Source organism: Jaculus jaculus, chromosome 3 (genome assembly GCF_020740685.1).
Source record: "Jaculus jaculus isolate mJacJac1 chromosome 3, mJacJac1.mat.Y.cur, whole genome shotgun sequence".
In the NCBI taxonomy this organism is placed as follows: Eukaryota; Metazoa; Chordata; class Mammalia; order Rodentia; family Dipodidae; genus Jaculus; species Jaculus jaculus.
In genome coordinates this window covers 88575812-88600036 of record NC_059104.1, presented here as the reverse complement: position 1 = coordinate 88600036, position 24225 = coordinate 88575812, and the positions used below count along the sequence as shown (strand labels likewise).

Below are 24225 nucleotides of genomic sequence, written 5' to 3'. Positions count from 1 at the left end.
TCCTTAATCTGTACCAATCCCTCCTTATTTTTAACTGAATCATGTAAAAAAAAAAAAAAGTTACCCAGTCATAATCCTAAACTAAGACAGACAAAAATATGCACAGATTAAAATTCAAGAAAGTTTAGTAAAAACATAAAATAGAAATTTTCATTGCACTATCCAACCATTAACATAATCTACTGTTTATGATTTACACAGCACCCCAAACTAACTTGCAATTATCCAATCAAATGTGAGCACAGGTTACAGAAAATTGTTTGTAATCCCAACCTCCCCCTTACTAGGCATGATCACCCTTGGCCTGGATCCCCACCTCTTCCCATGCTGATGAGAATTAGATTCATACTACCAGTGGTGCTGGATCCTCCTATCAACAGACAGGTATATGTAGAGATTTACACATCAACAAGTACTGGGAGGCAAGTAAATTAATCTCTGTGAAAAAGATGTTTAAATTTGTACAGTTAATTATTGTCAGAGTTATTGATAAGGCTTTAGGGTTTTTTATTGAACTACAGAGATATGAAGCTATCCAAGACCCTATTTCAGAAATTCATAGCTTGTTCCATAGAAACCACACTTTCCATCTTCTATCATTCAGACAATGAAGTGTGAATGTCAACATCATACTTAGAAATTCACAATAGCAAAGGATACATAAAAGAACTAAACAACATGAAAAAGGAAAAGAAGTAGAGAAATGAACATTTTAAAATAAAAATTTCTAAGAACATGTACTTATGATTTGTTCTCATCAGATCAATATAAATTCAAAGGGAAAAAAATTAGCAGACCTGGATACAGAACATTCTAAAGTTATTTTACCCAAAACATGAGAAGTAATGATTATAAAAGTATCACTCAAATACTATTATGTGCTAGATGTTGTACAAGGTTCTTTCTAGCAAGAAACATCCAGTAGAGCATGAAATGTCTAGGTGCACATTCTGACATTAGTAAAAACTGAAGTTACAAAAGGCTACTTTGCTTTTTCTGTGTCTGTCACTCTCAAATAAATAAATAAAAATAAACAAACAAAAAAATAGGGCTGGAGAGATGGCTTAGCCGTTAAGTGTTTGCCTGTGAAGCCTAAGAATGCTGGTTCCAGGCTCGATTCCCCAGGACCCATGTCAGCCAGATGTACAAGGGGGCATATGCATCTGGAGTTCATTTGCAGTGACTGGAAGCCCTGGCACACCCATTCTCCACCGCCCCCCCGCCTCTTTCTCTCCCTGTCACCTCAAATAAATAAATAAAAAGAAACAACAACAAAAGGCTACTTAGAATCCTGGAGGAAATGTCCAAGTGTATGCTTATCCAAGCATAATCAACTGCATTTGCTACTCCACTTTGAGGAGGTCAACTAAGCCCAAGACCAAATGCTTGCTATTTTCTAGCCCCAATAGCCAGACAACAACATATTAAATGTATAATTCACCTAAAGCAGAAAAATCACTGTTTTGGAAACAGTGGGCAGCTAGTGCAGATTGTGTCGCACAGGTGTGATGCGCTCCGTATGGCTCACACTTCTGAGCAGGCAGACGCTCCAATCTGTCCTAATACAGGCTTGCCAAGGTCTTTCCAGGCTTCCTGCACTGACACATCTTACTAAAGCTCTGTTCTTCTGCCACCAACATATTACTCATCTATGGTGATGAGGTCAACTCGCAGAAAATACAACACAGGACTATTTTTTTAACCTTCTCCTACTATTCAATGTATTCTTGTTCACTGCTGTTAATTAAAATTTTTCCTTAGCCTCATTCTAAGAAAACTACCCTCACTAGGACTTCTGAAAAGTACTGCTGCCCAGTAATTAAATGATAGGAAAGAGGACTGGTAAAACATGGCACTACCATCCTACCACAGCCAAAGAATAAGCTCCCAGAAAGGCCTAAAGCCTGAGGAAAACTGGACCTCAAGACAGAGCCTTGATCCAAATATTTCTCCTCCCAGAGAAATCTGCCTTTGGCTTCTCAAAGAGCTTTCCTCTGGGCTCACTAACCTTAAGTTCTTTGAAGTTCTTTGGATTCTAATATATTTCCTTTCCCACTTGACAAAAGAAAAGTGAGTCCTGACACAATGCTGCATTATCAGAGATCAGTTTTCCATTATAGCAGGAGAAACCTGACACAGTGCAGAGAGCTCGCTAATCTTCACACGAGCTCAGCGAAAACACATACAAAATCATTGGACTTTCTCCCATATGGGTACTTGCGAGAGGAGGTACTCGCAGCACCCTTGAAGATGTGTCTTAGACACTAAAGACAAGGTAGTATTCAAAAGCAAAAATCACTATGCTTCACAAGGAGAATTGAATAGTCCTTGGCTTGTCAAAACTGGTTGGTTGAGGGCCGGAGAGATGGCTTAGTGGTTAAGGCACTTGCCTACAAAGCCAAAGGACCTAGGTTTAATTCCCCAGTACCCACATAAGCCAGATGCACAAGATGGTGCATGCGTCTGGAGTTCGTTTGCACTGGCTAGATGCTCTGGTATGCCCATCCTTCTATCCTTCTCTCTCCCTCTGTATGACTCTGTCTCTCTCAAATAAATAAAATATTTTTTTAAAAAAACTGGTTGGTTGAAAAGGAGCTTGCCACAGGCCAGTTAGTAGCTTTAGAAAGTGTTTTGAACCATCAAGTCTCCAAGGTTGAGTCCAAGTAGTAGATGAGCCACCAAACACAAAACTCACCATCATTGGATTCTGGTCCAAAATCTAATAGGTTTTCTTTTGGTCCTGTGGCTTTCTGAGCCACAACACTCTTACCTTTCCTTCTGGACAACAGTTTCTTTTTTTCTTCTTTTTATTATTATATATGGACATATTTTGTATGTAAACATCACATGTTGGTATCATCCTCTCTCTCCTCCCTGCCCCTTTTCTGAAGAAGACTTCCTTATTAGGAATGCAGGTCAACCCCATGGGGATCGTGGGTCATGCCTTATGGGGATAGCAGTCAGTTACAGGGGAGAGGTAGTGTTGTCTGTGCATAATGTCCCAACTTGTAGCTCTAACAATCTTTCCACCCCCTCTTCTGTAAAAATTCCCTGAGCCATGCTGGGAGCATTTTAAGTCTATACTTCAGTGATGGGCATTTAGGAACATCTAGATCTCTGGTTTGGTAGGTGTTGAGTGTCCTGAATATCTTTCTCCATCACCCAAGAATCAGTTTCTGTACTATATCATTTGCCAATCCTGGTCCAGATCACTTTTTCCTTACATTCTTTCTCCTACCATCTGGGAAGATTCATTTCTTTCCTTAATTACACAGCTACTTAAGAGTATCACCATGTGCCAGGCATTTGACACAAATAAACTCCAAAGCCAAGCGTGATGGTGCATGCCTTTAATCCCAGCACTCAGGAGGCAGAGATAGGAGGATCACCATGAGTTCGAGGCCACCCTGAGACTACATAGTGAATTCCAGGTCAGCCTGGGCTAGAGCAAAACCCTGCCTTGAAAAACCAAAAAATAAATAAATAAATAAATAAATAAACTCCAACCCTGGACTACAATGCTAAGAAAGCCATGTAAACTGACTAGGACTTTTTTGTTTTCACATGTAACAGCATATCTGTTTCATACTGTTAGTCTTAAGCCAGATGCACAAAGTGGCATGTGCATCTAGAGTTCTTTTGCAGCAGCTGGAGGCTCTGGTGCACCCATTCTCTGTCTCTCTTCTATCTCTTTCTGCCTTCAAGTATATAAATAAAATATTTAGGGGAGAAAAAAGAACATTAATTCTGACTATGAGTGCAAGGATGCTATCAGGATGATTTTTCGATGATTATACTTTTCATTCATTTATTTTATTGTCAGTGAACATTAGTGGAGCATTTTTAAAATTAATTTGTTTATGAGAGAGAGAGAAAGGCAGATAAAGAGAATGGGCATACCAGAGCCTCTAGCCACTGCAAATGCATTCCAGATGCATGCACCTCTTTGTGCATCTGGCTTTCGTGGTTACTGGGGAGTCAAACCTGGGTCCTCAGGCTTTACAGACAAGTGCTTTAACCACTAAGCCATCTCCCCAGCTGCAGCAGTGAAGGATTAGGCAATAGATACAGACAGACCTTGAGAGCTATTCAAAATCTCTGTGCCTCACTTTCTTATTTGCTAAGTGGAGAATAACAGCCAAAGGCTTACATAAAGTAAGAACTTTCTACCTCTCCAAGTAATGTTCAACCTCAAAATGGAGACAAACAGCAAATACAGGGATAAACTGAAAATAGATTGTGTAGAGGCATGATTAGAAATAAAATATCTTCTTTGATTTTTATTTTATTATTCACATAAGATGTTAATTATTTTGCAAGCTATTGTGCTAAAATCTTAGCTACCAAGAAAAAGAGCCTGGCATGGTGACACATGCCTTTAATCCCAGCACTTGGGAGGTAGAGGTAGGAGGACCACCGTGAATTCAAGGCCACCCTGAGACTACATAGTGAATTCCATGTCAGCCTGGGCTAGAGTGAAACCCAACTTAAAAAAAAAATGAAAAACCGAAAGGAAGAGAAGGAAAAAAAAAAAAAAAAAAAAAGGAAGCCAGGCGTGGTGGTGCACACCTTTAATCCCTGCACTCGGGAGGCAGAGGTAGGAGGATCACTGTGAGTTGGAGGCCACCCTGAGACTACATAGTGAATTCCAGGTCAGCCTGTGCTAGCGTGAGACCCTACCTCAAAAAAAAAAAAAAAAAAAAAGCAAGAGGAGGAGAAAGAAGAAGAGGAGGAGGAGGAAAAGATACACTACTCATGAGGAATCTTTATCTTCCCAAGAGGAGAAATCCAGAGCAGAATAAGCAGCCCCATTCTCCTCTCCACAGAGAATCCCAGCTCTTCACCAGCTGCAATGTGACTCAATGGCTTTTGAAGGTGAAGAAGACTTTACTGCCTAAACCATCCTTTATTGACCTACATTAATTCTATAGCCTAAAAAAATAAATCTACCATACCAAAAGGTTTAAATAGGGCTGGAGAAATGGCCTAGCAGTTAAGATGCTTGCCTGCGAAGCCTAAGGACCCAGGTTTGACTCCCCAAAATCCACATAAGCTACATGCACAAGATGATGCATGTGCCCAAGGTCCCACATGCACACAAGATGGCACATATCTCTGAAACTTGTCTGTAGTGGCTGGAGGCCCTGGTGCACAAATTCTCTCCCTCCTCACCCCCCTCTCTCTCATAAAATAAATTTTTTAATTATTTTTTAAAAGCTTAAATACTTAAACATTTTCAGGTCAATAAAACTTCTCATGCAAATTATTTAAACCATAGCATGCTGTGGCAGGCACATCTTAGAGTGACCTCCAAAGTGATCATCTCCTCTCAAGAGCAAACAGAATCTATGATTTGCTTACAACCAACAGAAAAGTGGCAGAAATGGAGAGAGGTTGCTCTTATGATTAGATTTGGTTACAAGAAAAAAAGTGAAAGGATTTTGCATGTGATTAAAAACCCTCTTCCACTGGCTTTCAGAGAATAAAAAGGGAGGTTATTTGGGGGGTAGTCTGACCTAATGAGGTGAGCCTTTAATAAAGGGTCTAGATGTCAGAGAGCTGAAGCTGCCAATAACGTCTACTCTCCAGGGAATGAATTCAGCCAGCAACACCTTGAGTTCAGCATGGTGAGACCTGAGCTGAGCAGATGCAGCTACACCACAGCCAGACTTTGGACCTACAGAAGTCATAAGATGGTAAAGGTGTGCTAGTAGAAGCACCTGTTTGCAGTAACTTGCATTAAAAAACTTAATACAAGGCTGGAGAGATGGCTTAATGGTTAAGGTACTTGCCTTCAAAGCTTAGGGACTTAGGGTCAATTCCCCAGTAAGCCAGATGAACAAGGTGACACATGCATCTGGAGCTCATTTGGTGGCTAGAAGCCCTGGTGCACCCATATTCTCTCTTGCTCTCATAACAAATACTTTTAAAAAAGCTCAATACAGCTGGGTATGGTGGTGCATGCCTTTAATCCCAGCACTTGGGAGGCACAGGTAGGAAGATTGCAGTTCAAAGCCACCCTGAGACTCCAGGTTAGCCTGGGCTACAGTGAGATCCTACCTCAAAAAAAAAAAAAAAAAAAAAAGCCCAATACATGTGACCAGTGCAACCAGGAATAGGAACTTTTTTTTTTTTTTAAGTAGAAAGAATGACTCTCTTTACCCCAATCACAATGGCAACTACAAAGAGACACACCTTTGCCAGGTATATCAGAGTGACAGTACACACCTTATTTTCCCTGGCTTGATTTCCAGTATCTGAGGCATCTCCTTAGCACAGTAGGCAGCCCCTTGCATTAGTGTCATAATCTGATTGCCAGAATCTGAAGGAATCACCACTATCACTTGACAATATGGTCACAACAATTCAGTTCCTGACTGCATTTGCCATCTTCCTTCAGATTGAACTGTCCCCGTGCCAACCTTTCAGTCTGCTGGACATCAACTTTTAGGTTGTCAAATTCCATTTGATTTTGGATATCCAGGGAATTATAGTTGTAATAAGCTAAGCATTGTGAGAGGTATAGAAAATGAGAAACTGAAGTTCTGGATAGCTGAAAATACCAGAGTCCTTATGAAAATCTAAAGTGGAAGCCAATTAGCCAATATATCTCTACTAGTGCCTCTGGTAAAAGACATTTTCTTTCTTGTTCTAATGAATGTCTTACATATCTACCTTGTTTATTTCAAAGATTACTTCACCCATTTTGCTTCATGGGCAGAACAGAACAAGATACTGTAGTGGTTTGATTCAGGTGTCCCCCATAAAATTAGGTGCTCTGAGTCCTAGGTTTCCAGCTGATGCAGATTTGGGAATTAATGCCTTCTGGAGGCAGTGTATTGTTGGGGATGGGCTGATGGGTGTTATAGCCAGTTTCCCCTTGCCAATGTTTGGCATACTCTCCTGTTCCTGTTGTCTACCTTATGTTGACTATGGGGTGATGTCCACCCCCTACTCATGCCATCATTTCCCCTGCAGTTATGGAGCTTCCCCTTGAGTCTGTAAGCCAAAATAAACCTTTTTTCCCACAATCTGCTATTGGTGAGGTGATTTCTCCCAGCAATGCAAACCTGACTGCAACAGATACCCACAGAAGCAGGTTTACTAACCTCTATAAACTAAAATTTATAAAGTCTGAAGAATGGACCTACCCTCACTAATAACATTAACCCCTCTCCTGTGAAATTACCATCAACAGCCTATGAATCATTTGATTCCTCTATATTCTTCTGGCTATTGTAATTCCAATGGCATATTACTTGAACCTGTATTACTCAATGTGAGCCGAAAGCATACAGAATGACTATCTGAAGGGTGGGCCCTGTTTGTGTTCTTAGTATTTTCCTAGGGCTGTTGTTCAGAGTTTTATATGCTTATGGTTATAAACCTGAACTCAAGATAAATGAGCAGGTTCACCATCACTGTAAAGAAAAAAGGAAGTTCATTTCTTAATGATTATCTTTTATTCTTTCCTGGCACTAACTACCCTCCTGCCTCATCTCTGTCCACTTCAAGTATTAATCCTGAAACAGGCATGAAGGGGGCACTCTAAAAATAATACATATAACAATTTTTAAGCTGAAATGCTACATAATACAATGTGCCTTCCATAGCCATCTCTATAATACTATGTAGTATCTGTCTCCTAGATATTTAGTGATAACATTAGTACCAAGGAAATGGTATCTTTTATTGTTAAACCACAGCAGTTCTTTGTATTTCTAACAAATGTTGTTTACAGACATAGCCACTATTTGCAGGTAATGCTGCTCATTTCCAAGAGGGACACCACACAAAATGGAAGCACTACTCCAGTGAAGTGAGCTCACAGAAATGGAGAAAACCTTGCCAATTACACATCTGACAGGGGACTAACATATACAATAATCTAGAAAGGACTCAAAATTGATAAAGATGGGCTGGAGAGATGGCTTAGCAGTTAAGCACTTGCCTGTGAAGCCTAAGGAGCCCGGTTCAAGGCTCAATTCCACAGGACCCACATTAGCCAGATGCATAAGGGGCGCACACGTGTCTGGAGTTCATTTGCAGTGGCTAAGAATCCCTGGCTGCCCACTTTCCCCACCCCCCTCTCTCTCTGCCACTTTCTTTCTCTGTCTGTTGCTCTCAAATAAATAAATAAAAATAAACAACAAATTTTTTTTAATGATAAAGCAAACTATGCAATCAATAGATGAGCATATGAACTGAACAGACAGTTCACAAAGGAAGAAATAAAAATGACCAATAAATCTATATAAAAAATTACATGTATAGCTATGAGAGAAATGTAAATTAAAAATACATTAAAGCAGCAAGTGGAGAAAGTGGAAGACAAATCAAGAGTTCAAGGCCATCCTCGGAAATTTGAGGTCTGCCTATTTGAGGTTGGCCTGGGCTACATGAGACCCTGTCTAAAAAAGACAAAAATAAGGGGACTGGAGGGATGACTCAGCAGTTAAAAGGCACTTGCGTGCAAAGCCTGTTGGACTGAGTTCAATTCCTCAGTACCCACAATAAGGCCAGATGTGCACAAGGTGGCACACATGTCTGGAGTTCATTTGCAGTGGCAGGAGGCCCTGGCACACCCATGCTTTGTCTCTCTCCCTCTACCTATCTCAATATCTCTGTCTCAAATAAATAAAAAAATATATTTTTAAAAAGTAAAAAAGACCTGATATTCCATTCCATTTCACTCCAGTCAAAATGCCTGGTATCATCAACAATTTTTTCATAACTTCATTTTTCTTTACCGCTGAGTAGAACTCCATTGTATAAATGTGCCACATCTTCATTATCCACTCATCACTTGAGGGACATCTAGGCTGGTACAATTTCCCAGCTATTGTAAGTTGAGCAGCAATAAACATGGTTGAGCACGTACTTCTAAGGAAATGAGATGAGTCCTTAGGATATATTCCTAGGAGTGCTATAGCTGGGTCATATGGAAGATCAATCTTTAGCTGTTTTAGGAACCTCCACAATGATTTACACAATGGCTGGAAGAGATTGAATTCCCACCAGCAGTGTAGATGGGTTCCTTTTTTTCCACATCCCCGCCAACATTTATGATCATTTGTTTTCATGAGGGTTGCCAATCTGACAGGAGTGAGATGGAATCTCAATGTAGTTTTAATCTGCATTTCCCTGATGACTAGTGACGTAGAACATTTTTTTAGATGCTTATATGCCATTTCTATTTCTTCCTTTTTTTTTCCTCTCTATTTAGCTCTATAGCCCATTTTTTGATTGGCTTGTTTGATTCCTTATTATATAACTTTTTGAGTTCTTTGTATATCCTAGATATTAATCCTCTCTCAGCTATATAGCTGGTGAAGATTTTTTCCCATTCTGTAGGTTGCCTCTTTGCTTTTTTCACTGTGCCCTGTGCAGTGCAAAATCTTGGAAACTTCATGAGGTCCCAGTGAATAATCTGTGGTTTTATTGCCTGAGCCATTGGGGTTGTATTCAGAAAGTCTTTGCCAAGACCAATATGTTGAAGGGTTTCTCCTACTTTTTCCCCTAGCAGTTTCAGAGTTTCAGGTCTGATGTTAAGGTCTTTAATCCATTTGGACTTAATTCTTGTGCACGGTGAGAGAGAAGAATCTATTTTCATCCTTCTGCAGATACATATCCAGTTTTCCCAACACCATTTGCTGAAGAGGCTGTCTTTTCTCCAATGAGTACTTTTGGCATTTTTATCAAATATCAGGTGGCTATAGCTGCTTGGGCTTACATCTGGGTCCTCCTGTTCCACTGATCTACATGTCCGTTTTTGTGCCAGTACCATGCTGTTTTTGTTACTATGGCTCTGTAGTATAGGTTAAAATCAGGTATGGTGATACCACCAGCCTCTTTTTTGTTGCTCAGTATTATTTTAGATATTCAAGGTTTTTTGTGATTCCAAATGAATTTTTGGATTGTTTTTTCTATTTCCATGAAGAATGCCTTTGGAATTTTGATAGGGATTGCATTAAATGTGTAGATTGCTTTAGGTAAGATTGCCATTTTCACAATATTGATTCTTCCAATCCAGGAACAGGGGATGTTTCTCCACTTTCTAGTGTCTTCTGCAATTTCTTGCTTGAGTGTTTTAAAGTTCTCGTTGTAGAGATTCTTTACTCCCTTAGTTAGGTTTATTCCAAGGTACTTTATTATTTTTTGATGCAATTGTGAATGGGAGTGATTCTCTGATTTCATCCTCTGTGTGTTTGTTGTTAGCATATATGAAGGCTACTGATTTCTGTGTATTTATTTTGTATCCTGCTACATGGCTGTAGGTTTTGATCAGCTCTAACAGTTTGCTAGTAGTCTTTAGGGTCCTTTATGTATAGAATCATGTCATCTGCAAATAATGATAACTTGATCTCTTCCTTTCCAATTTGTATTCCTTTTATGTGTGTCTCTTGCCTTATTGTTATGGCTAAGACTTCCAAAACTATATTAAATGAAAGTGGGGACAGTGGACACCCTTGTCTTGTTCCTGATTTTAGTGGAAAAGATAACAGTTTTTCCCCATTTACTAATATGTTGGCTGTAGGCTTGTCATAAATAACTTTTATTATATTGAGATATGTTCCTTCTATTCCCAGTCTTTGTAGGACTTTTATCATGAAGGGATGTTGGATGTAGTCAAATGCTTTCTCTGCATCCAATGAGATGATCATGTGATTTTTGTCCTTCTACCCATTTATATAATGTATTACATTCATAGATTTGCATATATTGAATCATCCCTGCATCTCTGAGATAAAGCCTACTTGGTCAGGGTGAATGATCTTTCTGGTATATTCTTGTTCTGTTTGCCAATATTTTGTTGAGAATTTTTGCATCTATGGTCATGAGGGAGATTGGTCTGTAATATTCTTTTTTTGCTCTATCTTTGCCTGGTTTTGCTATCAGGGTGATGCTGGCTTTATAAAAGGAATTTGGTAGAATTCCTTCTTCTTCTATTTCCTGGAAAAGCTTAAGAAGCAATGATGTTAGCTCTTCCTTGAGGGTCTGGTAAAATTCAGCAGTGAATCCATCTGTACCTGGGCTTTTTTTAGGTGGGAGATTTTTGATAACTGTTCAAATCTCCATGCTTGTTATAGGTCTATTTAAGTGATTAATCTCATCGTGCTTTAATATAGCTAGGTCATATAAATCAAGGAAATCAGCCATTTCTTCCAGATTTTCATACTTTGTGGAGTATATTCTTTTATAGTAAGTCCCTATGATTTTTTGAATTTCTCTGGCATCTGTTGTGATGTTACCTTTTTCATCTCTGATTTTATTAATTTGTGTCTCTTCTCTCTTTCTTTTGGTCAGATTTGCTAAGGGTTTATCAATCTTGTTTATCCTTTCAAAGAACCAACTCTTTGTTTCATTAACTCTTCGGATTGTTTTTTTGTTTGATTGCTTGTTTGTTTCTATTTCATTAATTTCTGCCCAAATCTTTATTATTTCTTCCCGTCTACTGATTTTTGGTTTACCTTGTTCTTCTTTTTCCAAGGCTTTAAGGTGAAGCATTAGGTCATTTACTTACAAACTTTCTAGTTTCTTAATATAGGCACTTAAGGCTATAAATTTACCTCTTAGAACTGCCTTCATTGTCTCCCAGAGATTTTGGTATGTTGTGTTCTCATTATCGTTTGACTCTATACATTTTTTGATTTCCTTCTTGATTTCTTCATTGACCCATTCATCATTTAGTAGTGTATTGTTTAGTTTCCATGATTTTGTGTATGCTCTATAGTTTTTTTTGCTACTGATTTATAGTTTAATTCCATTGTGGTCAGATAGAATGCAAGGAATTATTTCAATTTTCCTGAATTTGTTAAGATTTGCTTTGTGTCCTAATATATGGTCTATTTTAGAGAATGTTCCATGTGATGCTGAAAAGAATGTATATTCTGCATTTCGATGAAATGTCTTGTATATATCTGTTAGGTCCATTCCTTCTATGACCTCATTTAGTCCAGATGCCGCTCTGTTTATTTTTTCTTGGTGTTATCTGTGACCTTAGTTCTAATAGCGTTTGTTTGATGAATTTGGGAGCCCCCATGTTAGGTGCATATATGTTTAGGTTTTAATGCCCTCCTGTTGGAGTGTGCCCTTAATCAATATAAAGTGACCTTCCTCATCTTTTTTGACTAACTTTGGGGTGAAGTCTACCTTGTCTGATATTAGGATAGCAACCTCTGCTTGTTTTCTAGGCCCATTTGCTTGAAACACCGTCTTCCAACCTTTCACCCTAAGATAATGTCTACCCTTTGTAGAAAGGTGAGTTTCTTGGAGACAACAAATTGTAGCATCCTGCTTTTTAACCCATTCTGCAAACCTATGTCTTTTCGTTGGGGCATTGAGGCCGTTGATATTAAGAGATATTATTGAAAGGTGTGTATTTATGTTTGCCTTTTTTTTTTTTTTTTTTTTTTTTGTGGTTCCGGTTCTACCTGTGCTCTCTTCAGTTAACTAGTATTTGAGTATTGCTTGTTTTTTCTAGGTTCCTTATATGTATGCTTTTCCTTTTCTTCAGCATGGAGAATTCTATCAAGTATTTTCTGTAGAGCTGGTTTTGTCTTCAAATACTCCTTTAACCTGCTTTTGTCATGAATGTCCGTATTTCTCTGCCTATTTGAATGGATAGCTTTGCAGGATAAAGTAACCTTGGTTGACAGTTGTTATCTTTCAGAACTTGGAATACATCACTCTAAGCCCTTCTGGCTTTTAATGTTTGTGTTGAATAATCTGCTGTAATCCTGATGGGCTTGTCTTTGTAGGTAACTTGATTTTTCTAACTGCTTTCAATATTTTTTATTTGGTTTGTGTGTTTGGAAGTTTGATTATAATATTGCGAGGAGAGGTTCTTTCTGGGTTTTGTCTGGCTGGTGTTCTAAAGGATTCCTGTATCTGCCAAAATTGGCACCTCTTTCCCAATTTGGGGGAAGTTTTCTTCTATGATTTTGTTGAAGACACCTACTATGCCTTTGGAGTGGAATTCTTCTCCTTCTACTATGCCCTGAATTCTTATATTGGATCTTTTCATAGTGTCCCAAATATCTTGAAATTCCCACTCATACTTTTCTGTAAGTTTGTCTTTCTCTTTGTTGACCTATAAGATCTGCCACCTGGTCTTCTAGCTTAGATATCTGTCCTCTCCTTCATCTATTCTACTGGTGAGCTTTTCTAGAGTTTTTTATTTCATTAACTTTGTTCTTCATTGCTAGTAATTCTGACTGGTTTTTCTTTATTATTTCTATTTCCTTATTTATGTCTTGTATTGCCTTCTTTATTTCATTAAATTGGTATCCTGCATCTTCTTTGATTCCTTTCATTTCCTCTTTGACTTCCTCATTGACTCCTTTGATTTGTTCTCTGACTTCTTTGAACATATTAACAATCATTCTTTTGAAATCTTTCTCAGGCATTTCCTCTAACTCGTTCTCACTGGAGGTCATTTTTGATGCATTAACACTGTTAGGTGGATTTATATTGTCTTGCTTTTTAGTGTTTCTTGTGTTATAATGTATATATTTTTGCATCTTGGATTAAGTTAATTCTTGGATTTTCTAGCTAGCTGGGTATTCTTAGCTCTATCAATTGAATTGATGTTATATATCTTCAGGATAGGAGCTTAAGGTATTAGGTGTGGCTCTTAAGGCTCTCAGAGTATCTCCAAAGGTGTTTCTAGGGGTTGAGTTTCCCTGCTATGGGAGTATTCAAGTAGGCTGAGTAGAATAAAATACAGGTAGATTCTAAAATTGAACTAAACACTGTGCACATTTAATCAAAATCATCACCGAATATTTATGTAAGAGTAGTTATTATAACAACCAGACCCTCTAGCCACAAAGAGGTTAAGATTTCTGGTCTTTTGAGGGATCCAAGTCAGCTTGTGACCAAGTGAGACCCTTCCCTGGTGCAATCAATCCCAGTTACCTTTTTGGATGATTTTTGTCTCAGTCAAGTTGCTATTATGTGCTGGGCACTGTTCCAACTACTTCATGTGTATTAATTTATTTAATTCTTACAATAATCCCATTAAGTATTATGACCATTTCCATTTCACACATGAAGAAACTGTGACAGGGAGATGTTTAATAATGTTAAACAGCCACTCTGTGACTTGCATCCAGAGAGAACATTTCAGAGCCAGAGTTTCTTACCAGATATCCAAACTGCCACTCCTATACAGATTTCTGCCCAAACATCACTTTCTGTGTGAAACCTACCACACCATCTGTGGTAGTTTGATTCAGATATTCCCCCATAAACTTAGGTGTTCTGAATGCTAGGTTCTCAGCTGGTGGAGGTTTGGGAATTATCACTTCCTGGAGGCAGTATATTGTTGGGGGCAAGCTTATGGGTGTTATAGCAAGTTTCCTCTTGCCAGGGTTTGGCATGCTGTCCTATACCTGTTGTCCACTTGAAATTGGTGAGGAGGTGATGTCTACCCTCTGTCCATGCCATTGTTTCCCCTGCCATTATGGAGCTCCCCCTGAGCCTTGTAAGCCAAAATAAACCCTTTTTTCCCACAAGTTGCTCTTGGTCAGATGCTTTCTGCCAGCAATATGAACCTGACTCCAACAGCAAAGTCAATACCAGGAGTGGGATCATTTGCTGCTAGATACCTGACTGTGTAACTTTGGCCTTCTGGAGCTGATTTTCAAGAGGAATGTGGACTGATTTGAAACCTTGTCCTAAGAGATACCTTGCAGTGCTGTAAGTATAGCTTGATAGACTATCCTGGGAAGAGTTAAAAGACCTAAATACAGTAAGAACTATGTACTGTGAGGTTTGGCTTATGAGGGTAAGAATGAGCTTTGTCTGGACTGGGCTAGAAGAAGTTTATGTGAGAGGCTTGCTGTTATGGCTGTGTCCTGAGAAGTTGTGCAGGATTGCATTGCATAGAAATGGACTGGTGTAAGCAGATGGATACAACACACACACACACAAAAAAAATCTTTAGGCTGAAACTTCTGCCTGTTCAGCTACAATTATATGAGAAATTACAACCATTGAGAATGGACCAGCTGACCTACAAAAACTTTGGACAACAGAAAAAAAATGCAATCTGTTGAAGGGGCCTGAATGCTAAAGTAGTATCCTGTTCTTCAAGGTCTGTTTTATTCCCCCCTAGATTAACAAGTTGGTACTTCACCTGGTATTATAGAGTATAAGTAGTGCAGGAAAGAGAGGGTCATTGACTTTGCAGCATGGTGTTATGGAAACAGCCATGGATGGTATGTAGCAAGTTTGCTGGATTTCTTGCATGGAAATGCAATGGAGCCATAAGGATGAATTGTGGGTTGCAGCAGAGACCCAGTGGAGATGCTGGGACCATGAGATGGCTGCTAAGGAGAGCTGCTGGCCCCATATGAAATTTTCCAGGACTGTGAATAGCCTAGCTGGAGAGGCAAAATTGGAACTCCAGAGTCTTGTTGCTGGTTAGAATTATAAGACTAGAAGATTTGTCACTGGTTAGAGTTGTTGGACTTGGAGATACAGAGTTTGATGTTTGCCCTGCTTAAATTCTTGTATTGGCTGGATTTTTTTTTCTATACCCAGTGCCAAGTTTTATAGTATGAATGTTTATTCTATTTCATTTGGGTTTTATGGGGATTTTTTTGGTATTATGGCCCAGTTGAAAGATCTCAGACTATGGAATGTTTGAACATCATTAGGATTGATAAAAACTATGGAGACTTTTAAAGTTGGACTGAATGCATTGTATAAATATCATGGATGGTTATCAGTTTATGGGGCCAGGGCCAGAATGTGGAGGTTTGATTCAGGTGTCTCCCATAAACTTAGGTGTTCTGAAAGCTAGGTCCCCAGCTGATGGAGGTTTGGGAATTAATGCCTCCTAGAGGTGGTGTATTGTTGGGGGTGGGCTTATGGGTATTACAGCCAGTTTCCCCATGCCAATTTTTGGCATGCTCTCCTGTCCCTGTTGTCCACCTGATGTTGGTGAGGAGGTGATGTCCACCCTAGTCTCATGCCATTGTTTTCCCTGCCATCATGGAGCTTCCCCTTCAGCTTGCAAGCCAAAATAAACCCTTTTTTTCCCACAAGCTGCTTTTGGTCAAGTGATTTCTGCCAGCAATGTGAACCTGACTGCACCACCACCTAATCTGGGTTGGATGTGTCTTTGCTGTATCCCATGGCATGCCACTGACACCTTCAGCATAGTGCTCCTCACACCACTGCATGACTCGGTATCTGTTCTGTTCAATGAGTCTCCTTGGAAAGAGGGACTTTTGAACATTATTCTTTGTAGTTTCCTTGGTGACTACCACATAGTAAATACTCAAATAACCTGGTTGGATTGGGTGGGTGGGTGGATAAGTGGGTGGGTGGGTGGATGGATGGATGGCTGACAGTGAAGTCATGAGCATTCATTTTCAAATAATCCAGCAGATGGCAGAAAAAGACAATGGTTGAGAGAGAATGATGAGCTGCCTTACCTTTCACATTGGTCACTTTCTTCATGATGATGTCCTGACCTTGGCACAAGGTCACTACCACTGTGGCTCCAGGTGTACCAAAGCCCCAGATTACTGCTCCTGCAGGCTCCTTCTGCAGCACCATGTAATTATTGATGTATGACGCAAAACGGAAATAGATACCTAAAAAAATTTAGCAAACAACTCAGGGGAGCATCATCAGGAAAGCCCAGTTCCAAGTATGTCAAGGGTATAGCTTTTACAAAAGATTTTAAGCACACTCAACCCTTCTAATCTTCAAAACTAGATCCTGTCACTTCTGTTAGTAAGCAGTGTAACAGGAACAGTTTCCAACAATATGAATCATAGTACAAGATGTCCACTAAATAAACCTAGAGCCTGGGGTAATTACACAACCTCTTTCCCTCCCCATCAGAGATTCTGGTCATCTCTTGTTCTGAAACATGGCCTTTAACAGTTGACTTTCTCCCCTTCCCAAATCACTGATGTGAACCTTCCATGCATGTCACAGATGGTGTTTATGACAAAAAGGAACCATTTCCTTCCCCAACTTTCCATTATCATACCCACTCCTGCTACTAGGAAGGTATAAAGAGGCATGGATGACTCCAACACAGATTCTGTAATATCCCCTACCCTTTATCTCCTTCTTTCCTTCCCATCAATGTTAATTTCCTTCAAGTCATTTCTCTTATGGTTTTTTGACTACCCTATAGACCATACTTATGATATCTTCAACAAGTCTCCTTCCTTCTCAGTTAAATTCCAATAAGCCAAAATACAAAAATAGGGTCAGGGAGAGACAGAAAGTCAAAATGTGTGAGGAAAGGTCTTTTGTCACAGCTTTACTCACTTCACAAGCACAGGAAAGAGGCAGAACACTTGAAACTGTGGCTTCTATGCAGAGTCACTAATAAGACTGAATAGCAATTCTCTTTAATAAGTTCATTCCTATTTTTAACTCCCAACCTATATCGAAGGATTCTTTTCTGAAGTATTTTTTTAATAATAAGCATCAATCCAAATGATCTCAGTGAGCTTCTCATCAACAGTTAACCAGGAAAACAATACATCTCATGTCCTGATTTGTCTGAATAAAATATGAAAAATCCACCAAAGAAAAAAAAACTTTACAAAATTAAGGGTTTTTAAAAGAGTTTTACATAAAAATGATAGGCAGGAAAGAGAATTAACAAGGCAGACATTTTCTTCCTTGGAAGCTACAAATGTTGACAGGCCCTCAGGCTATACTTAACAGAGCAGTACAGCTAATGGGCTTTCCTCACAAGCATGGTGGCCTATTTATACTGCTCTTGGACTAACATACCAGTCCCTAAAAATCCTCAGCTCTATCTCTCTTAGGAGCTAGTTTAATCATGAAAACTACATGACAATCAAAGATCACCCAGAAAGCCTAACAAGCTTGGAGATGCACAGGTGTTGTGAACAAAATACTCTGAAACATCACCCCAGAAGGTTGGCATCCTGGAGGGTCAGAGAGGCACATGTGTAGGATGGCCCCGTCTAGAGTATGTGCTTCTTCATATGGAACAAAAACCGAAAATCAAAGACATGAGTAACAGCTAAGTAAAGAGAAAATGGAAACGGAGGAATTGAGGGGAAAAAGCTAGCTGTGGCTTACATTACTGTGTGTCTGTCTCTAGCCCATAGGCTGGGTAGTGCCTTTTCAGGCTGGTCTGTGCTTGCTGACACACACTTACAGAACCTCTCTCTGTGTGGCTTTATGCTAAGCTAAAGAAATTTAGAGAGAAAGCTGTCATGGTGCCTTTAGTCCCAGCCCTTGGGTGGCAGAGGTAGGAGGATTGCTGTGAGTTTGAGGCCATCCTGAGACTACGTAAGTGAATTCCAAGTCAACCTGGATTAAAGTTGAGACCCTATCTCAAATAACCAAAGAAAAGAAAAAAATTTAAAGGTGGAGAGGATTTCTTTTATTATTATGAGAAAATATGAATATAGGCATGGCGGGGTCTCAAACTCCAAATGCATGCACCACTTTGTGCATCTGGCTTTACATGGGTACTGATGAATTGAACCTGGCCAGCAGGCTTTCCAAGCAAGCACCTTTAACTTCTGAGTCATCTTCCCAACCCAGGATTTTTATTATAATAATATAATACTTACTGATCAGAAGATATAATTATATTACCAATCAAAGGACTAAGACACAAATAGACTAAATAATTTTAAAAATAGATTGTATAGTTATTGATTAGACACATAGTTCTTTATTGATGCCTATTATGTGCTAAGTATTACTTTACATAGTGAGGCTATAACAGTGGAAAAACAAAACACTAGCAACAGACAAAAGTCCTTACTGGCAGGAAGCTACATTCTATCTACTAGGAGCTCACTCATGTGGAAGAGAGCTTGAGACACCACAGACATTAAATCAGAAGACTACTAATGATGGGATTAGAAACCATGTGAGGGCTGGAGAGATGGCTCAGCAATTAAAGTCATTTGCTTACAGAGCCTAACCACCTAGGTTCGATTCCTCAGTACCCACATAAAGCCAGATACCCAAAGTGGTACATGGATCTGGAGTTCATTTGCAGCAGCTGGAGACCCTGGCACACCCATAATCTCTCTCATCTCTCTTTGCTCACAAATATTTTTTTAAACATACAACCAAAAAAGATAAAAATACAGATACTGGACTTCTGGTTAAGATGGCGGCGTAGGTACCACACCAAAGCAACCTGGGGGGAAAAAAGACCAAAAAGACTCAGCAAAATATACACTTTTACTAAAAAGTGAGGTGTATAGGAAATTGAAGCAGCAGCAGAGAAGTAGAAGAGATCCAGAGCATCCAGAGCCTGCACAGGCCAGCAAAAGCGGCTCAGTCAGCTCGGCCAACCCAGGCGGCGGCGGTGCACCAGAAAGCCGCCAGGCTCGGCTTCAGCCGCAGGAAAAGCCAGGTGCGGGAGCTTCCCCTCACACGAGCGCTCTCCGCAGCTCAGGAAACGTGAAGAGAGAGCAGCAGCGAGCAATGGAGGAGCAGACTGCGAGGTAGAAGAACACGTGGAGCAGCGAGAGAACCAGAGCAGCTGTGGCTCCCTCCCCTCCCCCAATGCCTGAGCCCAGCTCCCGCGAACAGAGCAGCGGTCCCAGGACCCAGCCACAACAACTTGAGCCGACAGCAGGACCCAAGCAGGAGCAGAGTTCGGCAGCAACATCAGTGGTTCCGGCACCCGTAACAGTGGCCCCAGCAGTAGCAGCTCCAGTCGCAGCAGCAGCAGTGGCAGACCCAGAGGCAGCAGACACAGGAGCGGCAGCAGTGGCAGACCCAGCAGCAGCAGCTTCTGTGGGAGCAGTGGCAGTGGACCCAGCAGCAGCAGCTTCAGCAGCAGCGGCTACAAACCCAGCAGCGGCAGCTTGAGCAGCAGTTCCAGCAGCAGGGGTGCTGATCTGCAGGGCACACTTGCCAGGCTTGGTTTGCCCCGCAGGAAAAGCCAGTGCCCAGCTCCAAAAATCAGAAGAGCAGCCCGACGACCCATGCAGCAACTTGACTGAGCCCAAAATCATCCAAGGTAACTGGGATTGCACCAGGGAAGGGTCTCACTTGGTCACAAGCTGACTTGGATCCCTCAACAGACCTGAAATCTTACCCTCTTTGTTGATACAGGATCTGGTCATTATAATAATTATACTTGCATACATACTCGGGGCTGTTTTTGATTGAATGTGTACAGTGTTTAGTTAAACTTCAGAATCTACCTGTATTTTATTCCACTCAGCCTGCTTGAATACTGCTATAGCAGGGAAACTCAACCCCTAAGAACATTTTTGTAGATACTCTGAGAGTCTTAAGAGCCACACCTAACACCTTAAGCTCCTACCCTGAAAATATATTACATCAAATCAATTGATACAGCTAAGAATACCCAGCTAGCTAGAAAATCCAAGCATTAACTTAATCCAAGATGCAAAAATATATACATTATAACACAAGAAACACTAAAAAGCAAGACGATATAAATCCACCTAAAAGTATTAATGCATCAGAAATATCCTCCAGCAAGAACGAGTTAGAGGAAATGCCTGAGAAAGAGTTCAAGATAATGATTATAAATATGTTCAAAGAGGTCAAAGAACAAATCAAAAGAAACAAAGAAGAAATCAAAGAGGAAATCAAAGGAATCAAAGAAGATGCAGGACACCAATTTAATGAACTAAAGAAGGCAATACAAGACATAAATAAGGAAATAGAAATAATAAAGAAAAACCAGTCAGAATTACTAGCAATGAAGAACACAGTTAATGAAATAAAAAACTCTGTAGAAAATCTCACCAGTAGGATGGATGAGGGAGAGGAGAGAATGTCTAAGCTAGAAGACCAGGTGGCAGATCTAATACAGTCCAACAAAGAGAAAGACAAACTTATAGAAAAGTATGAGTGGGAATTTCAAGATATTTGGGACACTATGAAAAGATCCAATATAAGAATTCAGGGCATAGTAGAAGGAGAAGAAATCCACTCCAAAGGCAGAGTAGGCATCTTCAACAAAATCATAGAAGAAAATTTCCCCCAAATTGGGAAAGAGGTGCCAATGCAGATACAGGAAGCCTTTAGAACCCCAGCCAGTCAAAACCCAGAAAGAACCTCTCCTCGCCATATTATAATCAAACTTCCTACACACACACCAAAGAAAAGATATTGAAAGCAGTTAGAGAGAAAAATCAAGTTACCTACAAAAGTAAGCCCATCAGGATTACAGCAGATTATTCAACACAAACTTTTAAAGCCAGAAGGGCTTGGAGTGATATATTCCAAGTTCTGAAAGATAACAACTGTCAACCAAGGATACTTTATCCTGCAAACTTATCCATTCAAATACACAGAGAAATAAGGACATTCCATGAAAAAAGCAGATTAAAGGAGTATTTGAAGACAAAACCAGCTCTACAGAAAATACTTGATAGAATCCTCCATGCTGAAGAAAAGGAAAAGCATACATATAAGGAACCTAGAAAAAACAAGCAATACTCAAATACTAGTTAACTGAAGAGAGCACAGGTAGAACCGGAACCACAAATAAAAAAAAAAAAAGGCAAACATAAATACACACCTTTCAATAATATCTCTTAATATCAACGGCCTCAATGCCCCAACGAAAAGACATAGGTTTGCAGAATGGGTTAAAAAGCAATTTGTTGTCTCCAAGAAACTCACCTTTCTACAAAGGGTAGACATTATCTTAGGGTGAAAGTTTGGAAGACGGTGTTTCAAACAAATGGGCCTAGAAAACAAGCACGGGTTGCTATCCTAATATCAGACAAGGTAGACTTTAGTCCAATGTTAGTCAAGAAAGATAAGGAAGGTCACTTTATATTGATTAAGGGCACACTCCAACAGAAGGACATTACAATCCTAAACATATATGCACCTAACATGGGGGCTCCCAAATTCGTCAAACAAACACTATTAGAACTAAGGTCACAGATAACACCAAACACAGTGATGGTGGGTGACTTTAACACCCCACTCTCATGAATTGCCAGGTCATCCCGGGAAAAAAATAAACAGAGAGGCATCTGGACTAAATGAGGTCATAGAAGGAATGGACTTAACAGATATATACAGGACATTTCATCCAAAGGCTACAGAATATACATTCTTTTCAGCAGCACATGGAACATTCTCTAAAATACACCATATATTAGGACACAAAGCAAATCTTAACAAATTCAGGAAAATTGAAATAATTCCTTGCATTCTATCTGACCACAATGGAATTAAACTACAAATCAGTAGCAAGAAAGGCTATAGAGCATACACAAAACCATGGAAACTAAACAATACACTACTAAATGATAATTGGCCAATGAAGAAATCAAGAAGGAAATCAAAAAATTTATAGAGTCAAATGATAATGAGAACACAACATACCAAAATCTCTGGGACACAATGAAGGCAGTTCTAAGAGGTAAATTTATAGCCTTAAGTGCCTATATTAAGAAATTAGAGGGCTGGAGAGATGGCTTAGCGGTTAAACGCTTGCCTGTGAAGCCTAAGGACCCCGGTTCGAGGCTCGGTTCCCCAGGTCTCACGTTAGCCAGATGCACAAGGGGGCGCGCGCGTCTGGAGTTCGTTTGCAGAGGCTGGAAGCCCTGGCGCGCCCATTCTCTCTCTCTCCCTCTATCTGTCCTTCTCTCTGTGTCTGTCACTCTCAAATAAATAAATAAAAATTTAAAAAAAAAAAAAAGAAATTAGAAAGGTCGCAAGTAAACAACCTAATGCTTTGCCTTAAAGCCTTGGAAAAAGAAGAACAAGGCGAACCAAAAATCAGTAGACAGGAAGGAATAATAAAGATTAGGGCAAAAATTATTGAAATAGAAACAAAAAGAACAATCCAAAGAATTAATGAAACAAACAGTTGGTTCTTTGAAAGGATAAACAAGATTGATAAACCCTTAGCAAATCTTACCAAAAAAAGAGAGAAGAGACACAAATTAATAAAATCAGAGATAAACAAGGTAACATCACAACAGATGCCAGAGAAATTCAAAAAAATCATAGGGACATACTATAAAAGCATATACTCCACAACGTATGAAAATCTGAAAGAAATGGATGATTTCCTTGATCTATATGACCTACCTAAATTAAATAAAAAATGAGATTATTCAGTTAGACCTATAACAAACATGGAGATCCGAACAGTTATCAATAATCTCCCAACTAAAAAAAGCCCAGGCCCAGATGGATTCACTGCTGAATTTTACCAGACCCTCAAGGAAGAGCTAACATCATTGCTTCTTAAGCTTTTCCAGGAAATAGAAAAAGAAGGAATTCTACCAAACTCCTTCTATGAGGCCAACATCACCCTGATACCCAAACCAGGCAAAGATAGAACAAAAAAAGAAAATTACAGACCAATCTCCCTCATGAACATAGATGCAAAAATTCTCAACAAAATATTGGCAAACAGAATACAAGAGTATATCAAAAAGATCATTCACCCTGACCACGTAGGCTTTATCCCAGAGATGCAGGGACGGTTCAACATACGCAAATCTATAAATGTAATACATTAAATAAACGGGTTGAAGGACAAAAGTTACATGATCATCTCATTAGACGCAGAGAAAGCATTTGACAAAATCCAACATCCCCTCATGATAAAAGTCCTACAGAGACTGGGAATAGAAGGAACATATCTCAATATAATAAAGGCTATTTATGACAAGCCCACAGCCAACAAATTACTAAATGGGGAAAAACTGGAAGCTTTTCCACTAAAATCAGGAACAAGACAAGGGTGTCCACTGTCCCCACTTTTCTTTAATATCGTTTTGGAAGTCTTAGACATAGCAATAAGGCAAGAGACACACATAAAAGGGATACAAATTGGAAAGGAAGTGATCAAGTTATCATTATTTGCAGATGACATGATTCTATACATAAAGGACCCTAAAGACTCTACTAGCAAACTGTTAGAGCTGATCAAAACCTACAGCCATGTAGCAGGATACAAAATAAATACACAGAAATCAGTAGCCTTCATATATGCTAACAACAAACACACAGAGGATGAAATCAGAGAATCACTCCCATTCACAATTGCATCAAAAAATAATAAAGTACCTTGGAATAAACCTAACCAAGGAAGTAAAGAATCTCTACAATGAGAACTTTAAAACACTCATGTGAGAAATTGCAGAAGACACTAGAAAGTGGAGAAACATCCCTTGTTCCTGGATTAGAAGAAACAATATTGTGAACATGGCAATCTTACCTAAAGCAATCTAC

General features: G+C 39.5%; 1 protein-coding gene across 2 annotated transcripts in view; it reads right to left on the bottom strand.

Annotated features, from left to right (window-relative positions):
- Positions 1 to 24225, bottom strand: part of Siae (sialic acid acetylesterase) — a 59103-nt gene that overhangs the window by 32010 nt on the left and 2868 nt on the right. For both annotated transcript variants that reach the window (XM_045146195.1, XM_045146196.1), the window contains exon 2: positions 16449 to 16610. In XM_045146195.1, coding sequence (XP_045002130.1) covers positions 16449 to 16610 — 162 coding nt within the window. The remainder of the gene's footprint in view (positions 1 to 16448; positions 16611 to 24225) is intronic.